Source organism: Pelmatolapia mariae, linkage group LG14, assembly GCF_036321145.2.
Source record: "Pelmatolapia mariae isolate MD_Pm_ZW linkage group LG14, Pm_UMD_F_2, whole genome shotgun sequence".
NCBI lineage: Eukaryota > Metazoa > Chordata > Actinopteri > Cichliformes > Cichlidae > Pelmatolapia > Pelmatolapia mariae.
Window position 1 is genome coordinate 12,027,604 of NC_086239.1, and position 18,755 is coordinate 12,046,358.

At 40.8% G+C, this 18,755-nt stretch overlaps 3 protein-coding genes across 3 annotated transcripts; 2 read left to right on the forward strand and 1 right to left on the reverse strand.

Moving 5' to 3' along the window:
- Positions 1-259: 259 nt before the first annotated feature.
- On the forward strand, positions 260-3,875 carry LOC134641586 (leucine-rich repeat-containing protein 51-like). Its single transcript, XM_063494063.1, is given in 7 exon segments — positions 260-357; positions 501-651; positions 1,595-1,687; positions 2,449-2,517; positions 2,520-2,653; positions 2,736-2,884; positions 3,454-3,875. Coding segments are annotated over 5 exon segments (537 nt in total). The 5' UTR covers positions 260-357; positions 501-651; positions 1,595-1,635; the 3' UTR covers positions 3,587-3,875.
- A 595-nt stretch (positions 3,876-4,470) lies between these two features.
- lamtor1 (late endosomal/lysosomal adaptor, MAPK and MTOR activator 1) lies at positions 4,471-8,081 on the reverse strand. Its single transcript, XM_063494109.1, has 5 exons — positions 7,826-8,081; positions 6,858-6,997; positions 6,687-6,764; positions 6,340-6,463; positions 4,471-6,217 (listed from the first exon to the last, which is right to left on the reverse strand). Exons 1-5 carry the CDS (start codon positions 7,865-7,867, stop codon positions 6,125-6,127), a joined length of 477 nt encoding a protein of 158 aa, XP_063350179.1. The 5' UTR covers positions 7,868-8,081; the 3' UTR covers positions 4,471-6,124.
- A 3,712-nt stretch (positions 8,082-11,793) lies between these two features.
- Positions 11,794-14,840, forward strand: sfrp2l (secreted frizzled-related protein 2 like). Its single transcript, XM_063493844.1, has 3 exons — positions 11,794-12,193; positions 13,978-14,058; positions 14,230-14,840. Exons 1-3 carry the CDS (start codon positions 11,809-11,811, stop codon positions 14,643-14,645), a joined length of 882 nt encoding a protein of 293 aa, XP_063349914.1. The 5' UTR covers positions 11,794-11,808; the 3' UTR covers positions 14,646-14,840.
- Positions 14,841-18,755: the final 3,915 nt, after the last annotated feature.

An 18,755-nucleotide genomic window follows, 5' to 3' on the forward strand; every position in this document is an offset into this window, starting at 1 on the left:
GTTTTTTATTCATCTTTTTATGCCTAAAGATGAATAAAAATACTTAAAAAAAATCCTGATTGAGGTTGTCATAATTCATGCATAAAAAAGGTTAAACTTTTCTTCGCTGGAAGTAATTTTCTCCTCATGTAACGGCGGATATGTAAAGCTAGCTCATATACACGTAATATAACGTTTGTGCTTTTATCTTGGTAACTTCCTGTGTGACCGGAAGTGAATGTTGTAACGGTAACCAACTTGATGTACAAAAAAGACGCAAGAAAACGGTAACTACTGCTAACGGAGAAAAGGGAGAGAAAAACACGGTTAAATTGTACAAAAAGGAATGGTTCTAGCTACAGTCGACAGGGGAACAAGGTTTGTAATGTACATGATTTAATTTGAGCAATAATGCATAATATGTATTGTATAGTTAAATGGAAAACAGTTAGACCAACGTAATGAGTGATTAAAATGGTGTTACATTAATAACATGGTAATTGTTTTATTTGTTTGTCTAGCTCTTACGTTGGTTCGTTGTCTGATACACGGCAAGGAATAATAAAGGTCATTCAACAACCATCAGTTCTGGCCTTCTCATTTCGACTGGATGCTACACCTCAAAATGCATATTGGACTGTGTTTCGACTCGACATAATATCGTATTTGATGGTAACAACAATTAATGTTCATAAGGGGGGGTGCTTTGTTTTTGTTTTTTTTAATCAAAATTATATATTGACTCTTTGGCATTACACCTTTTACAATTTACAAGCATATTTTTATATGTCAAAGACATAAAGCTCATATGTAACGCTTGTGTTCATACATACAACTAAATAACTTTTGCATTAATATCATGCAATTAAATTAAATGTATCATAATAACACATATACATGATCAGAACAGTGTTCATTTCTTTGTAAATACTATGCTTTTAGAAGATTTTCTGACCTTTGGCTTTTTTTAAAAAATATTTTACTCATCACATTACTTAATTTTGTTCATTAAAGTCTCTGACATTATCCACCTTTGAAATTTCCATCCAAGCAGAGTCCACATTTCCAGCATTACTTTGGCATTGCTAACTTCCTGTAAGGAAGCTGAAACGGACAGATTCACATTCAGACAAAACAGATCCAAAGTGGTAGGGATGATTCAAACAGATTTAGTTCATTTCATTGCATTTTGCAGAACAGGAAAGTGTTTCAAGATGTCTTTCGATTGGCAAGACTGGCTTGGACTACAAGTTCCATATTGCACTCGGTCGTTTCTATAGAAACAGGTTGTTGTCTCATTACTGGAAGCTAATGTGCCACCGTGACGTTTAGTAGCTGTATAATATACCTTACACTCTGGGTAAGTGTATGAAATATCCATATAAATGATTAAAACTGATCAGTACGGTTAGAAATAGCGTTTATGGCTCAAATGTGCTGCTTAGCATACTGAAGCATGACTTGACAGATCATGACACGTTTATGGTGCTTTTACAGAGGCTTTCATTCATTATCTGCAGTGAGTGTGTGTTATTCACTCGTATCACAAACATTTTGTTCGTGCTGTTTGTGTTTATGTTCATGCTGTGTTTAAAGACGTTCTTGTTAAACGCAGTACTTCACCGTAACATCATCTCCCCCTGCTGGCGGGTGACTATGTATGCAGCTCCAGTGGATTTATCTTTTAAAAACATCAGCAGTTTAACAGGTAATACTCTTCGCTATATCCCTCTTTATGTAGGATCTTGAGGGCTGCAAGAGGTCATTTACAATAAATAATAAATTATTAGTTCTCTCTGACTTAATGCTATAGGATGAACCTATTAGGATGCACTTATATAGTCCAAATCAAATGATAATCCTTTTGGGGTAACTCAAATCCATTTAAAATGTATGATTTAAAATCACTCTGAAATATTGATGTTTTGAAAAGAAACTGAACTAATAAAACAGGGCCATGGCGCTTTAAAATTTATACATAACTTACATTAGTTGGGGGGGGGGAAAAGCTGTTGTTGGAAATTTAAGTTAAAGAAGTAAATTGTCAGAAAATCCAACTGAATAACACAAAGGAATTACTTATTTTTCCACTTGTGTGATAATCAGAGCTCTGACAGTGGGTTTGGGTGGGCCTCAGAAGATTATCACATTTCAGACTGGACAATGGCAGTCTGAAGTTTGGAACAGTTGCTCTTTAGATTTGTAGTCTGTCCTTATTTCACTACAAGCACCCCCCAGAGAGAAATGTTAAATATATTTGTGAGTATCGATTGAGATTTTTTAATTACTTTCTGACCATTTTTATGAGAATTTTATGTTACGTCGGAGGGATTCGTTAAGCCTCCAGTCCTTTATATTAATGAAAAAGATGGCAACACTAATACAACAGCACACAAAGTCAAACACATTCACAGGCCCGTACTGAAGTAGCACTTAATATCCACTGTTTTATTTTATTTGGGGTTTCAGACACATGGATAGAGGAGCCCAACAGCGGTCTGCGGCCTTTAAAGCGAAATTCAGAGATGAAATATCTCAGCTGTTTGTCCGCCTCAACAACAACAACATCACTGACCTTCATGACCTCCAGAAGACTGTTAGCCATTTCCTGGCTCAGCCGGCACATCTAACCTGGTTGGATCTTTCCTTCAACAAAATCACACACATAGACCACGTGAGTGTCATTATCAGCAGCTGCTTATCTTTCTTTTACATCTGAAGTACATCTGAAGCTGGTGTACACATGTGTGTTCCAGGTCTTGTGTGAGTTGCGTGAACTGCGTGTGTTGTACCTTCATGGAAACAGCATTTTTATTCTGTCAGAGGTGGACAGGCTGGGAGTGCTGCCACATCTGCACACCATCACTCTGCATGGAAATGTCATAGAAACCAACAAGGCATACAGGTGGAGACTTTCTCAACTGTATTTTACACTAAACACACTCGTCACACATGTCCCAGGCAGCTTTAATGTGTTTTAAATGTGAGATATTTTATAGAAGCTGATAATACTTTGCTGTTTACAGAATCAGAATCAAGTCCAGACAATCAGCAGCTCAGACACCTCAGAGGTGTAGAATGAGGGATTGCTCTCATTCTACAGATGTCTGTAAGTGTGACATTAGTGCTCGGCAAGCATCTAAGTTCATAACATTGTAACAGGTGCTTAAATGCAGATAGGGTTCATATTACTTGTCCTAGTCTGCATAGCAACACCGGTTACAAAAACACTTACAGTGCAGTGACTGCAGGCTCATGTCCATCTGCAGACAGAGGCGCCTCTGTTTAAAACCGATTTCTAATGAGTGACAGCAGCTTCTTCATTCATTTAGAGCGTATTTGCAGCACTGGTTACACAAAATACATTTTGGATGTGTTTACAAAGATGAGGCCTTTTTAGTATTCAGTGTTATTTCTGTATAAATGTCTACAAAATGTGCCTAAGATATTTAATGGGCGTCTTTCTGTATGTAGGAATCGTGTGATTTCCGTCCTGCCTCGGTTAAAGACGATGGACTTCAGCGCCATAACGCGACAGGAGCGAGTCTTGGCAAAGATCTGGTACCAGAGCAACAGCCGCTGCAGGAGCAGCAAGGTTAACCAGTGACTGCTGGCTCGTCTCCATCCATAAACTGATACTCTTTACCTATTTGTCTAGTGCACACTTTATTAAGCATGAAGCACACGTAAAGGGATGAAGCACAAAGAAAAGGATTAATCCAAACACTGAATAAAGAGGCAGACATTACCATTAAAAAACTAGCTGTATGATCTGGCATTGTATAGATGGCAAGCCAGTCCTTAAATACTAAGGGTATATGAGAAGGTGAGAGCTGCAGAGAAAGCAGGAGGGTCACAGAGAGAAAAATAAAAAAGAAGAGGGAGAGGCTCTGGGAAACGACGACCCTTTGAGCATTAATATCATGGGATATGTCACAATTGCAGCAGCAAATCTGCACCGATTTAATATCTCTCCCTTTTAAAAAAAAAAAAAAAGAGCTTACGTGTGTTGCATTTTGTGTAGTCATCTCTTGTACTGAGCAGGTATGAGAGCTCAAAACAGGCCAAAAAGTGACAAAATTCAGCCTACTTTTGTTTACTAGCAGGGCCTATAACTCAGAACTAAGTTTCATTGTAATTTCGCATTGCTTTATTAAATATACTAAAGTCAGTATACAAAAAAAGCATAAATTGAAAGACACCTGACTTTTCTTTAAATCAGTTAACTCAAGCATGGCTGACTGATGAGGCCACTGATAGTAACTGTTCTTCAGAATTAGTAGTGTTTTAGTACATTACTGTGTTCTTTATCCATAGATCGCAAAATGTTGTCATTCACATCCAGATATCTGATCATTCATGTGGGTTTTTGAAATATTTTAATACTGTTTGCAACAAAGTTAAATTAAAGAAAGTGCTGTTGACCATCTCTGTAGCATCACTGAATAATTACATCTCACATAAGCGCACACTGAGGTCAGGACAGGAGCGATTTGTTAAAAGTCTTTAATGAATTAAACAAAACAAAAAACAAAACTAAAACTTTTTGGTACTAGCCTAAGACATTACAAACATATTTCAGGTAGTATTACACTTTGAGTAACAAACATAAAGGGAAAAAAAATGCCAAGAACCCATTGCAAAAAGCTCAGATCAGTTGCGTGGTTTAAATAATCAAAGCCTAGCAGATTATCCCTTTCGTGTCTAGAGCGCTTCACCGTGCTCCCTGCCCACGCATACAGTTGTGCTCTCCTCCAAGGAGCAAATATATACTTAAGAAACAGAAATAAATAATCACAAAAAGGGATCAATTCATTTTATTTGCTGCTGTAGACTGATTGTTAACACCCTCTCCCCTGCTGCACTGCTATAACTGTTAGTTTCTGATTATGAACGAATCCAATCTTATTGCAATCTGCAGGGAAACCTCTTTGTTTAAAAGCTTAACAAATGCAGGCCTTAAAAGGGTTCTTGTGTTTCATAAAAACTTATCGCCACAAGATCTTAGCCAATTCTGACCAGTGAAGTCTCTACAAAAAGGAGGGACTTCATACAATCCATCATGTTTAGTTTTTTATATTCAAGCAGAAAATTCTGTACAAAGGCATGAAGACACAATATCTGTCCCTACACACACTCGCACACACCCAACCACGCACTTTCATCTTTGAATATTACACTTGAACTTCTGGCCTGCTCGTTTATTTAATGCTAGATAAGCGCAGAGGACACGGCGCCACCTGTAAACTCCAGAACTGTGACCCAAGAAAAGCTGCATCCTCACCCACCAGCCAAGGAAAGGTTATTTAAGGTTTGGCCTCAACTGGAATAACAGGTTACGCCACTGTCACTGTCAAATGTCATTGAAATTCACTCTAGCTTGGTTAGTGTGAGTTGTTTATGGTTGCCAGTATACTCCACTAAATGATAGCATTTTAATTTTGGGAGAAAAAGCGTGTCATTCCTTTTTACTGGTGCTAATATTAACATTAACACTTTCTTGTTGCTCAGGGATAAAGACTGAAGAATGTCTGGTGACATCAAGGATGTTAAACAGAGCTAAAGATATATGAAGCTTTAAGATTAAATCATGTTTGGAGGTTTTGTTTTGCTTTTTTTTACCCTGGTAAATAAAATATTCAACATGTGGTGCAGTGATTATTTGCGATATTCCACGCCACAGTGATCCCTTATTTTCAGTGGAGACTTTATCAAATGTATTGTATTAACCAACAGCCAACAGCTTTGTGCCAAAAATCCAACAGCTTTATCCCAGGTGAGTCCAACATAGATATCAGCAAGGTGACAAGCTAGCTCTGATTCTCAGAAAACAAAGAACCTAAAAACACCCCTAGAAAACTTTTTTTTTTTTAAAGAGATCATCAAAAAGGTCAATTTCCACAGCTGGAGGCCTCGCTGATGTACATATGAGCTCAAACCCATCTTCCATTTGTCAATGAATTAATTACACTCGAGGACAGCCACGGGGTAAGACCCTACATTGTCTTCGACTTTGAAGCAGTTTAAAGCAGAAAGCAGGAGGACCATAATGTTTTAATGACGGGTGGGGCTGGAGGTTGAGGATGCAGGAGTGACACGAAGAAAGTGGGACTGGAGCAACAATATGCAGGCCAGAGTTGCAGAATCAGGGAATGGCAAACTGGACCACCAAGTCTTCTTTAGCATCCACTTTGATTTGAGAGATTGCACTGTAAGCATAGGCTGCTATCTTAGACACCTGCAAAGAAAAAAACATAAGTCAAATTCTAACCGCTTAGCTGTCTTTAAAATGACAGGACTGGGGATTCTGCACAGGAATCACACAGCCCCATTCAATCAGAGTATGTTACATATGGATACCTGCTGAACATCTGAGTATGGCACCAGGTCACTCGCAAGTACTTGGTGGGGCTGGCTGGTGAGGGAGGGGAGAGCGAGGGCTTTGTTTTGAGGCAGACTGGTGCTCAATACAGTCATCTTTGTACTGAAGAGAGAAAAACAGAAAGAAATCAGCTGTGCTGCTATTTAAGTTCTCTTAAACCAGTAGACTGTGCTTTGAGGAGCTAGCGTTTAACCTGCACCTGTGTTTTAGTCTAAACAAAGCTGCCCTGTTTGGTAGAAATCAAACAACATGCTGAAGCGCCATCCAAAATTATTATGAGCCAATAAACAAAACCCATCAAGCCATAAACCGTCTATTTGCATACCTGTATTGTCGAGCTCTGTCCATGTACTCGTGCGGCTCCACCATGATGGCGTCTGCTGCTGAGACGTCGATGATGTTCCTGATTTACAGGGGATAACGGTATGTTTATTACACAGACACTCTTGCGTTATTGTCAGTGGCATGGCTACATTTGCATTAAGGAGAGTCTTACTGTGCCGTCTTTGTCAGGATGGATGAAAGGAGGGCCTGTTCATTTGACAGCGCTGATGAGCTAGTTCCAGGGTTCCAGCCGGTCCCGCCATTTAGTGGTTTGCTGGGAGGGTTTGGGGAGATCAGCGGCTTTGTCTCTTCCTTAAACAAATCATGAAATTTTACTTACTTCTTTTTCCTTCTAAATCAAAGCTAATTATGACAATTGAGACCACTTTAAAGTTATCTATTATTTATTTTGTTTTATTTTACTTCATTATTGTGTGTGTGTGTGTGTGTGTGTGTGGGCATTACTATAATTACATTATAGTAATGCAACAACGCACAAAGTATCACTTCTGCAACTTGTGGTGCTCTTACAAATACTCCAAAAGTAATTTCTTCAGTCTAAAACAAATATGAGCACAACACAGGCAGGCAGAGAAAACTATAGATCTTCACTCTGTCCCCATTGCTCCGTTAAACTGCTATGAGGACAGATGCATGGAGGAAAAAATGACTTATTTCTCTAAACTAAAAATAGCTGGGAATCTTTAGGGTCATATGACTACATGAAAGTAAAATCCCAAATGTCCCTCACCTTGCCGTTTGTCCTATCTAACACGTTAGCAACTTATTCTTTACTTTTCACCTCGCTTTAAAACCATTTATATAAGAAAATAACTTTTTAAAAAAGCCTTAAAACACATCTCTTTGCCTCTGGATCTGTTAAAGCTTTCTGAAGTCAGACTGTTTATCATCTTGGCTAACTTAACTGGCTTGTACTTCATAAAAGGCCTAGCCAAAGGCTAGCTTACAGTAGCAAGCTGCTAGCCCCTAGAAAACGACCACTTGGTAACGTCGTCACGCATTACTCACGTGTACCGTCTGCGGGGAAATATGCCCAAAGGGATAATATACTATTAGGTACTCCACTTTTAAATTGCCCAGCTTTCACATATCGGGTTTAGCCTGCTAACAGCTAACTACCTCAGTTGTGTTCTCGTTCTCGCTGCTGTAACAGCAACCCATGGCAACGTCCGACGGCCGACACTACACAACCCCGGCGTCCCTTCTCTCCGTCAGAAACCAGTCGTGCTGTTCTTCTCTAGCAAACATAAAAGTTGTCTCCAGCGTGGTTGTATTATAACCTCATCTAAAGGTAAGGAGCTACTGTCAGAAGCAGCAGCAGCTTCTCGGGTGAGCTATCACATGACAGTAGCTCTAGCGCAACAACACAAGAACCACTTCCGGTTTTTGAGAAGCGACGTTGGCCCTCGTCACGTGAAGAGGAAGCTTTAAACGTGATCTGAATGAATGATAAATAAATAAATAAATAATATGAATCCATCCATTCGCTTCCGCTTACCCTTTTCAGGGTCGCGGGGAAATAAATAACATATTAATACTAATATACGACATTTTTAGTATATTGCTTTTTGATGGTTTCATTATTTATTTTTTGTTTACGTACTGTTTTTTGTAACGGTGAAGATGCGATAAAGGTAGATGAGTTTAAATACCTGGGTCAACCATCCAAATCAATGGACAGTGCACAAAAGAGGTTAGGGTTAGGGTTAGAGTGGAGCCAGGGTGAAGTGGGTGAAGACGAGCGTCCTGAGAGATTTGTGCCAGATGGTAATGAGACCTGATATTAAGTAGAGAGCTGGAGGTGGCAGAGCTGCAGATGTTATGATTTTTTAAATTGGAAGTGAAAAGGATGGGCAGGATTAGAAATGCGTATATCAGAAAGAAATCTCAGGTTGAACACCGGCTGAAATGCAGCCAAAACCCTTACAGAGTCGCCACCATATTTTATAAACAGTTTGTGTTGTACCTGTTTCCTGACCTGCTGTATACACATTACACAATGACAATATTATGAAGCAAAAGGTTCATCATTCCATCAGACCTGTTTCCACTAATTTTCAGTCCAGTTCTTGTGTAATTTGGCATACCTCAAACTTTTCTTCCTGACTCACTTCGTGAAGAACGGCTTCTTGGCAGCCACCCTTACACTGATACCATTTCTGATGAGGCTTCAGTGAACAGTAGATGTATCTACTGCAGGTCCTGATGCATCTCTCAGGCCCCGTGTCAGGTCTTTGCTAATAATTTAAGCCCATCAAACTGTGTCTGTAGATTTAAGTTAATAAACTGGAACAAATTATTTGTTTTTGCAACCAGCTGGCAGTGATAAGATCTCTGTGATTCTTTGCTAAATTGCCTGTTAAGTGTAGACAGGGTTAGACAAAACACTGGATCATCTCTTAAGCTAGGTGGCTTTTTTATGTTTGAATGTTTCCTACGTCAGTATTAAGTGGCTTAAGAAACAGAACATTCCTCTGACAATGGTCAGGTACAAGGATTGTACTGAAAAATACCAGGTCTCTCTTGGAAATGAAAATTGAATCTCAGTGAGATTTTTACCTGGATAAATAAATGATTAGTAAAATAAAAAGTGAAAGAAGTGAGTGAAAAACAAAGAAAGAAAGAAAAACTCTGAAAGATGTTCAGAAAGACTGAAGAACTTTTGTTCTAAAAGCCTACAAATAAACATAAAGAAGTTTGGCTCTTTGGAAACAGAGCATTAAAAATATGGGTTGGCTGAAGACTATTACCCAGTTCTGTATATGTGGAGTAATTAGGAAGTTTACGTAACATATAGAACCAACAGGAGACGGTATAGGTGGGGTTCAATAAAGGGACTTCCCTGGGTCTAAGCAGGTTAAGTTGGACTTGATTATAGAGTATTGCATTACTGATGAATCAGCTTCCAAGTATCCCACTTTGTTGTTCTGTATTGCCCTGAAGAGTACTTTTTTAATGTCCATAACAATCTATAGGCGAAGTAGCAAAGCACTGTGCCTCTGTCATTAATTCTCTGCTCTGTATCAATCAATCAAAGCTTTATTCGCCACATGCAGGTTGCCCTGCAGTGAAATGGGACTATAACTTGTCTGAACACTGTATTTCTTTCTTTTTGCTTTGAAGTAAGATAGGAAATTAGGATAAACCAAACTACAAATATTTAAGCAAGTATGAACTGCTCCTGCGTTTACAATAGGCTACTGTAGCAAAGTCCAAGAGGATGGGGCAGGATAAGACATGTCATTGTACATGTGGCAGACTCGCTGGGAAAGATTAAAGGCTCGCTGATATACCCTCGGGTTGTGTACAATGACAGGGTACCACACACATACAGCCTCTCAAACGCACGATAGTTACATTTTATTTCCAGCAATTCATTTCGCAACAAGGAAAGCTCATGTCTTTTTGAGCAGACATAAATACTGCTGCACTGTCACTGTTACTTTATGTGTTTGTTTGTTACTTAGATATACATTTCCAATTTTTTATATTTTGTAAAAACAAAAAAAGTATAAAATAAGAACAATTAAAAAAGACTAAAACACGTAGCAGAATGGCATAAAAAGCAACAGTTTAAATTATATAAATAAATAAATCTCTTCACCCTGTGCACCTCTGACTTCTGCTATAACTCTGAATTATACCATATTCAGAAGTTTGCAGATGACACGGCCATCATGGGTTGTATCTGGGATGATCAGGAAGAGGAGTACAGGAGTCTGGTGAGGAACTTTGTCACATGGAGTTACACAAACCACCTGCAACTCAACACCTCAAAGACCAAGGAACTGGTTGTGGACTTCGGGAGGTCCAGAGCAGGTCCACTGCCAGTTCAGATAGAGGGAGAGGAGGTGGAGGCGGTCAACAAGTACAAGTACCTCGGGCTGTGGGTGGACAACAAACTGGACTGGTCATGCAACACTCAGCACCTGTATAAAAAAGGCCAAAGTAGACTGTATTTCCTCAGGAGGCTGAGCTCTTTTAACATCTGCAGGAAGCTCCTGAGGATGTTTTACCAGTCGGTGGTTGCAGGAGTACTGTTCTATGCTGTGGTGTGCTGGGGGAGCAGCACAGCAAAGAAGGTTACAGGAAGGCTGGCTCTGTGGTCGGCATAAAGCTGGACACTCTGGTGACAGTGGCAGAGAAAAGGACACTAAAGAAACTGCTGGACATTATGGACAATGCTGGGCATCCTCTGCACACGGCCATAAACAACCAGAGGAGTCTGTTCAGTCACAGGTTGCTTCTCCCAAAGTCAAGAACCAACAGACTTAAAAATTCCTTTGTCCCACACGCCATCAAACTGTTTAACTCCTCTCTGGGGGGGAGAGGGAGGGGAAACAGGAGGACAAAGCAGGGGGAACAACTAAGCTGTAGTGCTTTTCACTGTGCAATACTTTTTGTTAATATCCAACGGTGCAATAGACTCACATACTTGAAATGTGCAATTCCCTTGTATTCTTATTCCTATTTATTCTATTTATCCCTTTTGTATACTCTGTATTTGTATATGTGTATATATGGTATATTTCTGCTCACATTCTGTAACTTCTGTCGGTGCTGTGCTATTGGAAACCGAATTTCCCGGAGGAACCCACCCGAGGGATTAATAAAATTTCATCCAATCTAATCTAATATAATATAATTTTACTGTCAATACACATACGTTTGGAGGCTGGTGAATATTTCTTATAAGATCAAATAGTATTGCACAAGTTTATTCTTTCTGTCTTGTGGCGCTGCACACAAATGTTTTCAACATTACTGACAACCCAAACTAAGTAAACAATCCGTACGCCCCCACTGACACTGCCGTGGAGGCAGACAGCAGCGGTTTGATGGGGTGGGATGGTGACTGGGAGGCGTCTGGCCTCTCATTAACCCCCTGTTTCCTCCACACCTCGCTGTTTACACCTACATGCCGGTCAAGTCCAGACAGAAGAGCAGGAGCGCTTTAGACTGTAGACAACACGATGCCTGTTTTTCTGCTCTCTTTCATTGCGCTCTTTGGAATTTCTCACGCTTCTGACAGCGCGCCTCCGGAACCGTCGCTCTGGTTCAAACCCACTTTTCGCTCCGTGTGCAAACCCATCCCGAGCACTATGTCTCTGTGCCACGGGATCGGTTACAGGAGCATGTGGATCCCAAACATGCTCGGCCATGATTCACTGAGGGAGGTCCAGCAGCAGTCTGCAGCCTGGCTGCCACTCATCTCCAAGCACTGCCACCGGGACACCAAGAAGTTTCTATGCTCGCTCTTCGCTCCGGTGTGTCTGCCGGAGGTCAGCGGGCCGGTCAGCCCCTGCAGGAACCTGTGTGAGGCCGTACGAGATGGCTGCGTGCCGGTGATGAGCGCGTTCGGCTTCCCCTGGCCTTACATGTTTAACTGCACCCGGTTCCCACACGAAACCGAACTCTGCATCCCCGTATCCGAGGAGCAGTATGGACGGGAAACAGAGGAGGCGAAGCACGAGGAGGTGCCCAAAGGTCAGTGCACAGAGTTATGTCATACTCCACCAAAACAATTTTGTTTTGGGAAGTTCTCAAGTACTCAACTTAAGTACAGCTCTGAGGATGCGGTTTGCTAGACTGTGTTTTTCTTCTACTTTATCCTTTTTCTTTATTTCCACTGCATTCATTAAGGAAATGTTGCTCACTCACTCCAGAAAAGCTTCTCATAAACACTGAACTGCAGAGATTTCTCATGTTTTCTTTTTCATTGTAAATGTTCATAAGCTCTTCTAGTGTTTCATGTAAGATTAATAAGTCTTTAAAATGCAAGTGTTTCTCCATAATCATAATCCTCATAGTAGCATATCACCCCGATACAGCAGTTTTCTCTCAGACTGCACTCGTGGTTCCTAGGACAGCTAAGTAGAATAGGAGGCAGAGCCTTTCAGCTTTCAGGCCCCTCTCTGTGGAACAATCTCTCAGTTTGGATTCAGAAGACAGACACCCTGTCTACTTTTAAGATTAGGCTTAAAAATTCCCTTTTTGATAAAGCTTATACTTAGGTCTGGATCAGGCGATCCTGAATCCTCCCTTAGTCAGACTGCAATAGACCTAGACTGCTGGGGGGCTTTAACTCACTATGCTTTTACACATAGTTTACACCTCTCTGCATTTAGTCATTAGTTATGATTAATCTCTGGGTCTCTTCTCTTTTGTCCTGTCTTCCTCTCCTCACCCCCAACCAGTCAGGGCCCCTCCCTGAGCCTGGTTGTGCCAGAGGTCTCTTCCTGTTAAAATGGTGTTTTGTTCTGCTTTTTTTTCTTCCCACTCTCATCAAATACTTGCTCATAGGACGTTGTCTGATCATTGGGGTTTTCTCTCTGTTATTGTAGGGTCTTTACCTTACAATATAAAGCACTGCGAAGCACTATTTTTCTGATTTGCTTCTATATAAATGTAATTGAACTGAAATTTAATTAACACATATAACTTTAATGGAGTAACTGTTGAAGCCTCAGACAAGTACAATTGTCCAATAACAATAATAATAATAATAATAGTAATTTTTAAGAAAACTCAGTTCAACTACATGATTGTATTGTGATGTCACCCATTTGACAAGGTTGTAGATTAAAGTGCTTCCACTTCCACTTTGCTGCATCAATAATACTCCAGTCATATGTAAACTGTACTAATTATACTTCACTTATAATATACTCTCTGTACTGTACATGGCATTGTTTTAACTTTGGGATATTTCATTTTAATTAATAACATTGCACTTGGAGTGCTGTAGTTTTACTTCATTTTTATAGATGTAGTTTACATTTTCTGAAGCCATTTTTCTGCTTTATTTTTGATACTTAAAGTGCATTTTTCTCATATTACTTCTTTATTTTTGTCTTTAAATGCAGCACATTTACTTAGGACAGATTTTTTTAAACATTAATATACCGGCACTTTTACTTAAGTTTTAGTATTACTCTTTATTCATCCCTGAATGTAATTTTTACAGTACTGCAATCACACCTCTTTCACAGCATCCATTTAAAAATTCAATTCAGTTTCAACTCAGGTTTATTTATATAGCAACAAATCACTACAACAGCTACCTCAAGAAATTTTAGACTATAAAGTTGTATTTAATCCAGTTTTACTTATGGTGCTTACTGAAGCCTTAAGGTGTTTGGCCTGCTTTGACGCTGGAGTTTAATGGAAGAAAGAAAACAAAAGAGAAAAGTTCCACCAAGGTGATTTTTATATGTCCCCATTGCAGACTGCTGCAATCACTTAACCATTTTCCTTTTCCATCCCCCCAGGGAGTGTTATTTGTGAAGCCTGCAGTCTGGCTGCAGAAGGAGAGATTGACATCCAGGAAAACTTCTGCCACAGTCCATATGGTGAGAACAAAGTGTTATAGATAACGTGGGCTCCAAATGCATCCCTTTCTTTAGTAGCATGCAATTTCTCTTGCAAAAACAGGACAACTTATCTAGTCACAGAGACTGGTTGATTTACAACGTGCATGAAGCGACACCTGTTGAATAGTGTTCTCCGTGTCTCTGTCGCAGCATTTAAGATGCGTCTGGGCAGCATGATGACAGTGGGGGATGACCTTCAGCTGGTGCCTACAGCCCGCAGTCGCATCCTGAGGTGGGCGGGGGGAGGGGCTGAGAAAGCAGAAGGAGTCGGAGGCGCCATGGCCCACAGCGCTTTGTGGCTCCAAGAAGGGGGCATGTGTACCTGTCCTGGTTTAGAATCTGCAGAGGGTGACGAGAATGAGGAGAAAAGTCAAGAGGAGGTGCAGATGGATAAGAAACTGACAAAAAGAGGAAAAAAGGTGGGGAAAGGTGGATGGTACCTTTCCCTTGCTCAGGCTGATGAGGGAAGACTGGTGCTGACTCGACTGGTGAGGTGGAGCAGAGGGGACAAAGAGCTGAAGAAGTTCATCCGAGCTCTCCTCAAGCAGCCGTGTGCAGAGCTTTAAACAGCGAGTCATCCACATCTATATTCCTGCAGATGATGCTTTCATTGTGCTGCGTGAATACCAGCGCTTCGCAGTAATGTACACAAAGTCCAGCAAAGGAGCCAGCTGATAACCGGTGAACAGCTGATAGTTCAGACAGTTTCACATAGCTACGATCAAAAATTAGTAAATTTTTTTTATTAAACCACAGCATCATCTTTGTTACAAAATGTATCCTTGCATTATTATTGTCACTGAGTTCCCTCCATTAAAACAGAGCATTATTTTTTACCAAAATGAGAAGCCAGAGACTTTAAAAACAATGATCATCACCTCATCAACAAAGATAAGAGAGCTGGTGTTTGTGTACACTACTGAACCACCCAAAATCGTACCGGCAAGAACACTGCATTATATTTTTATATATATATATATTTTTTTGTACATAAAGGAGACAAAATGTAACTCATTTATCAAATTATTCACTGAATTAAGAAATCTTTTTGTAATGATTGCTGTGGTGGAGACCGATCTCCCCTCTCTGTGGTGACATGTCCATGCACACACAATCGATATATTTATCTGTTTATGTCAATTTATTTTTTTAATCTTGTAGTTTACTTGATACATCAATAAGGTTTTTCTTGATCCTTCCGTCATGACTTAGTAAAGAAAGAAATTGGACTCCGCACAGAGACGCACACCTGTTGACGTTAACTTGAGATATCTGTGATGGCTGCACTTACAGCCACACAGTGGTAATATCCACCATGTTAGTGTAGAGGCTTATAAGTAACATTGCATTCACATTTGTCTTTCTTTAAATATAGGAATTAATTTACAGGACAATAAATAACTGGTTTTGGTTTAGAGTTAATTCACATATCCACATAACACTGCATTCTAAAATAAGTGCGCACATTTTAGTTTACACTGTTATGTATGATTAATCTTTTGTTTTCTGAGTTACCTTAGTTGCAGCTGCTCCAGTCCCTTGATTAAGGAGCCAAGAGGTGGAAAAGGGGCGGAGCGAGCTTTAAAGGAAGACTGCAAATTGGTTCATGCCATAACTCGGGACCATGGGGGGGAATTGGAGTTCATTATGTTTGGTTTCAGTTAGGTTTTGTGTGTTTTACCCCTTTGTATTTTTGTGGGCTGATCAGCCACTATTTAAGTTTCCCCTTTGTCTCGTTAAGTCAGGTCAGTTTGTTTGAGTTATCAGTAGTGTTGTCAATTTTGAGTAGAGTTCTGTTATTTTGACCTCTTTTATGGGCCCAAGATTTTGATTCTTTTTGCATGATTTAACCAATTATGTTTTTTTGGGTTAAATAAAAAATCATTTCTTTGGACTTTAACCTGTGCCTAAGTTTCCTTCACTGTTCGGTCCATCACAAGTGGTGTCAGAAGTGGGATCAGCAGTTGAAGGCACAGGATTTTTTTACCTCTTTTTTTTTCCCCCTCTTCACTTATCAAGCCATGCACAGAATGGGAAGGAGTGGCAGAGGAGCAAAAGGAGATTGTCAAAACCAGCCAGTTGGAGTGGTAGAGCAAGAAGAAGGAGGAGAGGAAAATCGAGCCTCTGGAGGGGTGGATAGCACTGACAGCCAAGGTAAGGAGCCGACAATGTCAGAACTGATTTCCATCCTTCGTTCTCATATGGGTCAGCAGGAGGCCCAGGAAGCAAGAAGAAGGGAGGAGTTCACCCGCCAGGAACAGCGCTTTAGAGCACTGCAACATCAATTTCAGCTGTTGCAGGTAGAAGTGCAAGCTCGTACCACCCCGGTCCCTGAGCCTCAAATGGAGGTTTCTGAGCCTCAAATGGAGGAACCTGAACAACCACAGGTAGAGTCCTTTGAAGAGGAGGATCCTCCCTGTGCTGGCTCCAGTAATGAGCAAATACATCCTCAATCAGGTCAGTCTTGCTTTCATGAACCCAGGCTGGAAAAATTGACAGAAGAGGATGATATTGAACATTTTTTAACAACATTTGAACGCATGGCTATAGTTTGCCGGTGGCAAAAAATGGACTGGGTTTTTCATCTGATTCCTTTACTCACTGGCAAAGCAAGAGGTGCGTATGTTCATATGGATATGGATGACTCTCTAGATTATGGCAAAGTTAAAGCAGCTATTCTTCAAAAATATGACATTAATCCTGAGACATATAGACTGAGATTCCGTTCACTGGAGGTAAAACCTGATGAGAATCCAAAAGAACTATATGCAAGATTGAAAGAGTTATATGAGAAGTGGGTAAAGCCAAAAGGAAAAACGGTGCATGAGGTTGGTGAAACATTAATTTTAGAACAATACTTGAGAATGCTGTCTCCTGAGTTACAGATATGGATTAAAGAACGCAATCCAAACTCTGCTGCAGCGGCTGCAGAACTGGCTGATGTGTTTGTGGCGGCACGGAGAAAAGGACAGCCATGGAGCCACACAGCATGGAAAATGAGAGATGTTTCAAAATCTGTCCCTCACTACCAGAAAACAGGGGTGAGTAAACCTCCAAAGAGCCAGTCTGTCAATATGCCGCCAAGACCTCCACCCAAGACTGTGATTTGTTATTTGTGTGGGATGGAGGGCCATACAAAACCGATGTGCCCGAAGAATTCTACAAAAATAACTCAGATGTGTTTTGTGCCCCGACAAAGTGTGGAACCTAAAGTGGAGTTTGAGAATGGTTTCAAAATGACATTAGTTGAGGTTGATGGGAAACCATTAAAGGCCCTGGTTGACTCAGGAAGTACTCAGACTCTTGTGCACCGAGACTTTGTTCCCGCAAATAAAGTTAATAATGTGGAGACAATCCCTGTTTGCTGCATTCATGGAGATGAGAGGTCATATCCAACAGCAGATCTGTACATCAAAGTACAAGGACAAACGTATATTCGAAATATTGGTGGTGCAGAGAATCTGCCATTTCCAGTAGTGCTGGGTCGAGATCTGCCTGTGTTGTTTGACTTGCTGAATCCTAGTCATACATGCAATGTTGCAGTAACAAGAGCTCAAGCTAAGAAGAAAGAGGAGTCCCTACACCCACTCCGTGCCTTGCCCTTCTATGATGCGGACATAGAGACTGCACCCGGGAAGTTTCGTAAGTCACGTAGACAGAGAAGGCAAGAGAAGTTTCTACATACTGCTGTTCGCGCAGCTCCTAGCACAGAGCCTGAGTTACCTTTGGGTTTTAAAATCCCTGTTAATATTATTGAAATGCAACATGACGATCCATCTCTAACATCTGTTCCAGAAAGCTGCAGAGAGGAATCAAGGAACTAAGCAAGATTTGAACAGCAAGGGGGAGTTTCTGCTGAAAGATGGCATTCTGTATCGTCAGCAGGGTTCAGCATTACAGTTGGTGGTTCCTAGAGCCGTTCAGAAGGTGGTGCTCTCCTTGGGACACTCCATTCCATGGGCTGGCCACTTGGGAAAGCACAAAACCATGGCCCGCATTAAAAAATATTTTTATTGGCCTGGAATGCGCTCAGATGTGACACTGTTCTGTAAAAGCTGCCCTCAATGCCAGAAGTCTTCTCTTAAAATCCCCTCCAGAGCTCCTCTCCAGTCTCTACCAATTATCAGCACTCCATTTGAACGGCTAGGAATGGACATTGTTGGTCCTCTAGAAAGAAGCAAGGCAGGCAACCGTTACATGCTTGTTGTGACAGATTATGCTACAAAATATCCGGAGGTCTTTCCTTTGAGATCAATAAAAGCCAAAGCAGTCGCCCTCTGTCTCATACAGTTCTTCTCAAGGGTTGGTTTTCCTCGTGAAATTCTTACTGACCGTGGCACTAACTTTATGTCCACTTTGTTAAAGCAGGTGTACCAGCTCCTTGGGATTAAGAGCCTGAGGACAACGCCATACCATCCTCAGACAGATGGCCTAACAGAGCGCTTCAATCAGACCCTGAAACAAATGTTACGTAAATTTGTCAATGAAACTGGTACAGACTGGGATCAGTGGCTGCCCTACCTCCTCTTTGCATATAGAGAAGTACCCCAGGCCTCTACAGGTTTTTCACCTTTTGAATTATTGTATGGCCATGAGGTACGAGGCCCCTTGTCTCTTCTGAGGGAGACTTGGGAGGGTGACCAAGAAAGATCACAGGCTGTCAATGTTGTCTCTTA